At 43.1% G+C, this 8,063-nt stretch overlaps 2 protein-coding genes across 2 annotated transcripts; one reads left to right on the forward strand and one right to left on the reverse strand.

Moving 5' to 3' along the window:
* Nucleotides 1-1,743: 1,743 nt before the first annotated feature.
* On the reverse strand, nucleotides 1,744-4,015 carry RB195_001451 (uncharacterized protein; the record flags this gene model as incomplete). Its single annotated transcript, XM_064198227.1, has 9 exons — nucleotides 1,744-1,814; nucleotides 2,512-2,578; nucleotides 2,645-2,758; nucleotides 2,817-2,995; nucleotides 3,077-3,236; nucleotides 3,290-3,398; nucleotides 3,492-3,574; nucleotides 3,744-3,843; nucleotides 3,900-4,015. The coding sequence occupies 9 exons, from the start codon at nucleotides 4,013-4,015 to the stop codon at nucleotides 1,744-1,746; spliced, it is 999 nt and encodes a 332-aa protein (XP_064054108.1).
* An 861-nt stretch (nucleotides 4,016-4,876) lies between these two features.
* On the forward strand, nucleotides 4,877-5,410 carry RB195_001452 (uncharacterized protein; the record flags this gene model as incomplete). The annotated part of the gene is made up of 1 exon (XM_064198228.1): nucleotides 4,877-5,410. The coding sequence occupies one exon, from the start codon at nucleotides 4,877-4,879 to the stop codon at nucleotides 5,408-5,410; it is 534 nt and encodes a 177-aa protein (XP_064054109.1).
* Between the last annotated feature and the right edge of the window lie 2,653 nt (nucleotides 5,411-8,063).

Consider the following 8,063-nt stretch of genomic DNA (forward strand, 5'->3'; position numbering starts at 1 on the left):
GGAGGCGCCACCGCACGTGAAGCAGCAAGGTGGTGATAAAAGTTTAAAAGACCGTCGCTTCATTACTCGCGCTGTAGATGATCTGTGGTATCAGGGATCCCACCCGATACGCTTTACCGCACCACTTCGAGCGCAGCCGCCTACTCCGCAGGGTTTGGGGTGGTTTTGACCGGACGACCCCCAAACTAGTGCAGAAGGTAACCCGAAGCTTGTCAGATGTCTCGTCACAGCTTCCTATATAACGTGTCCGCGAAGAAACAACGTGAATTAGTTTTTTCCTGAACCTTTGCGCGAAATTAGATGAAACTTCCAAGACAATGGTTGAAATGAAACGCTATCACAAGTATTCAGTGAATATGCAAATTGAAGTCAGCTGTGCGGATCCATAAAAGGTTCAAATTTGAACGCAATTGATCGATTGCGATCCTTGTGCGGAACGATCAAAGAGATCACTTACACCAAGTAAAGAGGATCTACTTCACCCAGTAATGAAGTTGGCCTTCGACAAAACATTGAGGAACTCGCAGAGGAAGCTTGACTATCTTATGCTTCCTGTAAATATGTGTGGCAATGCTGGCACATGGTCGCTTCATTACAATCACAGATCTGGACCAAGGGGACGGTCGTTAGGTACCCAACCGATTATGTGCAGCCGAATAAGTGCCTGCCGAAGAGGCTCTCGGTAGGCCAGAGCAGGCATATCTTAGGCTACCTGTGATCATCATCACGTCACTGGGGTTGTGCGCCGTGTTTGTATTGCAAGTACTTGATAGAGTTGACTTCTAGGAGGGTTCAAAGAACAAAAAGGTAACAGCGCAGCAAGCAGAAAATTGAAAAAAAAAACTAAGAAATTAAAATGCTGATGATTGCCTAGATTGCTTGCATCTGCATACAACAGAACATCCAACATTCATGAATGTTTCAAACATGTTTGTTGTTGTTGTTTTCGCGATGAGTTGCCTGAAGAACTAGTTTTCGATAATCCTTTCTTCATGCAAAAGCCCGATACTTCCTCCCCTTGTTTTTGAGAATATCTTTGACGGAATCCAAAGTGTTGTCAAAATGCGCAACTTTCAGTCAAGAACTTTCTGAACTAACGGCGCACTACGGCACATTAGAAAGCATTTTCATCACTTCACGCTCTAATTAGATTTTGAACTGGATCCGTGAGCGCAAATTAGAATTCATCAAGCATCATAACTGCTCGAATTTTGACAACAATTCAACCGATTTTCTGAAATCGAACAAAATAAACTTCCAGAGAAGGCTGTTTTAGTTGATACATCTTTTCACTTTAGCTTCATGAGTCTTAAGGCTTGAAAGTTCCGATTTGCTTGTTTTGCACAAATAAAAAATACAATTATTTTCTATTTCTGGCACTTCTTATGCAATCGTGTACTACTTCTTAAGCAGAACCAAGATTGTTATTGAAGGCATCACCCCACGAATCTGAGGTGGTGCAGATTTCAGGTGGAGTATTCGTATACGGGATGGGAGACTACGGAGAGGGAGGTGATTCCGTCCATTTCTTGCTAATTGCCGTAAAAAACGGCCCGGAAAAGGGGGCCCCCCAAAAAACTGCGCTCCAATCGAACCTCTTGTACAAAATGGTGCGCCAAAACGAATGAAGCCGTATCTTCCGGGCCGTTTTTTACGGTAATTAGGAAGAAATGGACGGAATCACCCTCCTCTCCGTAGTCTCCCATCCTTTGTACGAATACTCCACCTGAAATCTGCACCACCTCAGATTCGTGGGGTGATGCCTTTAATCTTTATTCTCGCTAACGTTTCGGCGTCGTCGCCTTCTTCAGAGCCTGGAAAAATCAAAGACACGTGTAATCTACTCCCTCAAACGCCCCGTCATCCCACAAGATATGGCTTAGCAAACAGATTATTCAAAGGCAACGTCAAAAAAGCAGACCGCCATAGCGCTCACCTTGATAGCCACAAAATCGTGATGTTAGCGGACCACCAGTTGTTAGAGTTGCGCCGCTAGTAGTAACTAGTAACGATGCCCCCGCCTCTGACCCCGTAGGTCAAAATCCGCAAAGGTCTTGATATGGCGCCAGCTCGTTGGCCACAGCGATGCATTCTTCTTTACGATCCATCATTGGACTTTTGGCTGTGATATAAAACGCTTCCAATGTTTTTTCGAGCCAGAACGTCTGATTCGCGTGCTAAGATCTATCGCAGCGCGATAGTCTGTTGATGCCTGTAATGGTAATACAGCCCAATTAACGATAATTGTTCCCGGTCATTTCTTCTGTGGATAAGTTGTCGTGGAAGCTGTAGGTACCTAACGATACGCACCCGTTTGGACCACATGACTGACGATTAACGATAAAATAACATAATATTCCTGTGTTACAAAGTAATGTTTTTATTGACGTAAAGTTAAAGGAATGGCCAGATGTTTCACATAAATTCCTCTTGCTTTGTGATATAGAAATAGAACGACAGAAAGTATCCCCTGAACGAATGTCATAATAGAACAACCAATAAACAGCCCACTTTGTCCGCCCAATTCGGAAATGAATCGTGATAATGTTGTTAGGCTGATTTCAGTGTATTCTTCATACTGAAAATGAACCACGTGGAAAGTAGACAGTGGTATATAAATAATCAAGTCTAAGGCTAAACCTACTGCTAAATCACTGAACGATGCTTCTATGCGAAAAGCATATTTTGGCGAAGGACTGGTGTCCATACTGCTTGTCATCTCCCAATTGTTCTCTATACGTTCGCATGCTGGGAGACACTAAAACTTGCTTCGACATCGAAATAATATTGGAAAGTACGGTTGAAGGCGCACATACCCCATAGTTTTCCACTATTGTAGAAGTAACATTGTGATAATTCTCGACTACTGTTATCGGCTCGCATGCTGAGACATTGGCCGGATGTGTTAACATTGATTGGAGGAGCGGTAGTGTACAATTCATCGGAGCCACAACCATTCGATTAATCCAGTTGTACACGAAACACGTCGATTTTCCTAAAGAGGAACAATTTGCAGACTTTGTAGGATCATAGTCTAGCAACTAGAAAGATGCTCGAGATAATCCGTAATAGATACCTTTGTTACGAGGATCAGTTGAGCATAGATTATTTTCGGAAACCATAGATATCCTACGTTGAACAAAACGAAGGCGGTTCCAATCATTGAGACTCAAATAAACACGAGGATATAGACCGATTTCAGGATGATGATCGCTAATGTACATAACTAGTTGCGGCTGAACGATGAGCTTTTTAAGAATCTCGAAGGGTGACGATTACTTGTACAGACCCTTGTATTGTTCCCAAGTAATCTTCCTTGGATTCGATTGAAGTAGAGAGTAAGTTTATCGGTTTCATCAACGTCGGTTTGATAGTAGTTGTTGATAAGGCGAAAACATCTGAAGACATCACTTAAATTAGTGACAAGAAGTGACATTTAGCACCTTTTCTTTTCTATTTTTCACTCATTTTCTTAGGTTTGGGAACCTCACCTTCCTCTCATCATCACAAAAGTTGTTTCGAATACTTCGCAACATTCCAGGTTTTGGGATCCAGCATAGCATGACTGGAACATCTGAAGAACGACAACGGTAGGAATGGAAAGGTAGAGTTATCGCATTCTCGTATTCTCGGGCAGAAGTAAGAAGACTGTTTCCATGACATAATACGGCAAACTAAGAATATTATTTTTATAGGAAAGCTTTCAAAGTAGAGGAGCGGTTATTAGCACAGAGATAACTAACTTCGTTACAAGTATAGCCATTCTCATTGAATACGAAATCAAACATTTCTTGCTGTGTTCGTCTTCCTCTCCATACTTTATAAAGGTCATCGAGCATAACTCTAAACTAGATGGAAGTCAAGAAACACTGATGTTGTACCATTTCCCATCTGCTTACCGGTATTCTTCACTCCATCTATCGACATCGACGTTATCTATTCCGCTTCCTGCTATGAGGAAGCGAATAATATCGTAAGCGACGCCATCATCCACATTTTGAACTCTCGACTTCATATCTGTTCAAATCTGATCATATTGTTTTCACTGTCGTGTTTTAATTCTCTGAGAAATACGCTTAGTTGATGGAATTGGGTGCGAAACTTCTTATCTAAAAAAATAAAGGACAAGGTCTCTGGCATTAATCAGTCATCTCTGATAGGGCGTTCGACTTCAACACCATAACGTTGCAAATCAACGTGTGTGACCTGTACAGTTACATGTAAAGGCCAGCTAATGTATTGTCAAAGTGACCTGAAGCCTGCTGCAGCTAGCGTCCGATCGAGACAGGAATCTCGCTTGGTGCAATCAGATGCAGAGATGAGTAAAATCCTGCCTCTATTCCAACCATTACTTCCACCGCACCGCATCGAACGCAGCCCCTTACGTATCTGCACCGTGCTTCATGACTCTACTATGGGCACATGCACTTTTGTTAGCATGGACAATCACTGCGCTCGACTTGAACTGTGACAGCATTTCGAGTAGAGTGGTGCTGTCGGGTCAAAACGACTTCACGGTAGTTACGGTTGCGTGAACGGTTCGGAGCGGCGGAGCTAGAAGTTGGGATCGAGGCGGACCATCAATAGCTTCACTCGGAACATGGCGATGAATGGTCCCTCATCGATCCCTGCAGCTACGCTCTACTGCACCGCTTCGAGCGCATCCGTTTGCGCCGATCCTTAAGCCATTCTGAACCGACTATATATTAGGCTGGTAACTAAGTTCCCGCCGTTTTTTTAATTTTAATATTCCGCATGTCATTAAATATTTGTGACATAATGTTTTATGCAATTCGAAACAGTATTCTCTGTTCTATCGGGATCTATGTTTTACTTTTTGCTCAAGCTAATTTATACTAATTTTCAGATCATTAAAATGGAAGGTCAGGTGGAGAAAAATGAGCGTTTTCGACGTCTCCTTCTTTTTGCTTTTAATCAAGGTTCTAACGCCACAAGAGCTGCTCGCGACATTTGTGCTGTGTATGGAGATGGTGCCACAGCTGACAGAATCGCTCGTGACTGGTGTGCCAAGTTCAAAAATGGAACATTTGACCTCAGGGACGCACCTTCTGGCCGTCCAGCTGAGTTGGATGAAGAACGACTAGAACAACTTTTACACGAAAATTCGCGTCAGACGACGACGGAACTGGCTGAGAAAATGCTCTCACACTGCCATGGAAAAACATCTTCATTCGCTGGGAAAGGTTCAAAGCTGCTGATTTTTGTTGTCGACATTGAAGCATGGGTTCTGCATGCTTCAGTGTCGACAACAAAAATCAACGAGCCACAATCTTCGCTGGTTTGCTTGCTCGTCACCGCGCAACCCATGGACACAAGCAACGAATTCTTTATCGAATCGTTACTGGTGAGCAGCTCTTGTGGCGTTAGAACCTCGATTAAAAGTAAATAGAAGGAGGTGTTGAAAATGCTCATTTTTCTCAACTTGACATTCCATTTTGATGATCTGTAAATTAATATAAATTAGCTTGGGCAAAAAACAAAACATAGATTCCGATAGAACAAAACATTTTCTTTTGAATGGCATAAAACATTATGCCACAAATAATGACATTCCGAATATTAAAATTAAAAAAAAAACCGGCGGGAACATAGTTGCCAACCCAATATGTCAACCAAAGAACTACTTAACTTGTAACGCCGCCGTTGCTCGAGCCAACATAAATGTCGGTACCAAAACCTGACCAAATGAAGAGAAACCATTACTTCAAATAACTTATTCTGCGAAGCTTGTTAATGTGGATCAGAGAAGACTTTTTTCATGCAAAAGTTAACCTTTCAGCAGAGGCTCCAAATGAAGCGCATCTCCATATTTTGGGCAGAACACCAGTGTGGGGAACTGGAGCTGTTGCACCTGCAATAAAGTAGACGCGCCCAAACTGGTGTAAAATACGAACACTGAAACATACCGGGACAACAACTAGTCTTGTACTGAACCGATTTCTAACAAACTCTTCCATAATCCAGTCCGCAAACACAACTGATGTAGTACCACACAAGATGATCACACCAAGCCAGAAAAGTTTTTCTTCACGGGAGTTAGACTGAACTGAGAGAAATTTTTACGCCAACGCGTATGCGTTAAGAAGAGCTTGTACGAAGCGCAAATCAACTAAACAATAACTAAAATTTCCCTCATGCAAATATATTAGCAACTTAAATGATATATATTGCTTTTCTCCTTCAACTTTATCAGCACTTCAATCGTTGGCACTTGTTTTTCATGATAATTCAAATTATTGTATAGGCAAAAATCTTGCTAAATCGTGCCTGGTGGTATGCACCAGGGACCGTTTTCCCTGAACAGCAGGGCTTCCCTTGCAGAGGCCAGCCACACGCCGCTACTGTAACAGCAACACTGTCGCCTTCGCTTGAACCTGCGCTTGAGGGAACAGCGATCACCATCTACACAGTCAATTTCAGCTTCATTTTATTTGCAGCTCTAAGATAAGCAAGATAGCAAATCGAGCGAAATTGTGCAACTTCGTTTCTTTCTATGCACACATTGTTTATGGAGGGCTCTCTGACGGTGATAAAGCGCAAGACACAAATTATTCGGCTACCTTAGATTCACCGGATAAAATTTAGTTAGGGGAGCACTCTGGCGCACTCAAATCGAAGTGCTCCCCTACTGTATTTTTTGCGATTAATTGAGGTGATTCGTAGCGAGAACTTCCACTGTGCCAGTACTGTACCTGCACTCAGATCACGAAAAAGGTCATGGAGCACAATTGAGTAGCTGGATCAGTCGGGGCCCTAAAATCTAAGCATCAAACTTAGAGGATCCACGTCATATAGGTTGAAGCTGCTAAGAAAATTAAGACAGAGCTGGAACTACTACTGTTTTAACTTCACCAAATCTTCCAAACAAGGGGAAAATGTAGTTGTGGGACCACTCAGTGGCACCCTTACTTCTAGATAATGTCTTATTTTTTTCCTTTTAGCAGCTTTATCTTCCATGTCATAGATCTTCTAAAACTAATGTTTAGGTCTTAGGGCCCCGACTGATTTATTGATTTACTTCCAGAAATAAGGGCGCCACCTCCAACTACGTTTAACTCCGAACAAGTTCACGAGAAATAAATAACTCATATCATGTGTTACTTCCAAAGAAAAAAAGAACCGAAAATGAATTCCGTAGCAATCCACGGTCACTAAGCATGCATGCAACAACTTTTATTCACACATTTTCGGTTTGTATTCGCAGATTGGTGGCCCTAAATAGGGCCGTTGAGTTAGCCTTTATGAAGGCTGTTCACATCCGTCTGCTTCGCGACTTTAACGGGACTTCCACATTTGTGGCAAAGTCGCTCCTTCCACAGGAATCCACGATCATCAGCCATTTGCCGAATTCCTTATTCGACTGCGATGGAAACTCCGGCGAAGTGGTAATCAGTAATCTGAGTGAAGTCACGAAGAGTTAGGAAGTTAGAGGCACCCATTATGCAAATTATAGAATGGTTTAAAGGCAGCACACCACGAATCTGAGGTGGTGAGGATTTCAACTGGAGTATTCGTTTACGGGGTCGTAGATTATGGAGAAAGGGGAATTCCGCTCATCTCTCCCTGCACCACTGCAAACAGCCGCTTCCAGAATGTTGTATTGTACGACGCCATCTATTGCAACGCTCCACCCTACGATTCGTCGAAAATCAATTCGGAGTGCCCCGATAGGCAGCAAGGGACGATACGGGTGCAAGGGTGACATGCTGCAACAGAAGGCATCGTACAAAACAGCATTCAGGAGCCGGCTGCTTGCAGTGATCCAGGGAGAGATGAGCGGACGCCTTTGCGCCTGTTGTCCATGACCTTTTCCGCGCTTTGAGTGCAGGTACAGTACTGGCACAGCGGAAGCTCCCGCCAAGAATCACCTCAAATAATCGCACTAAATACAAGAGGGAAGCAGTTCGATGTGCGTCAGAGTGGCTCCCCAACTACATTTTACCCAGATCCACCTAGTTTAGTTAGACTTAATTGGTTTTAATTTAATCCGCCCATGTTGCCACGAGCTTATCGCAGGCCGCCTCGTCCTTGCATCAGTAGTC

This window comes from Necator americanus, chromosome IV (genome assembly GCF_031761385.1).
Source record: "Necator americanus strain Aroian chromosome IV, whole genome shotgun sequence".
NCBI classification, from domain to species: domain Eukaryota; kingdom Metazoa; phylum Nematoda; class Chromadorea; order Rhabditida; family Ancylostomatidae; genus Necator; species Necator americanus.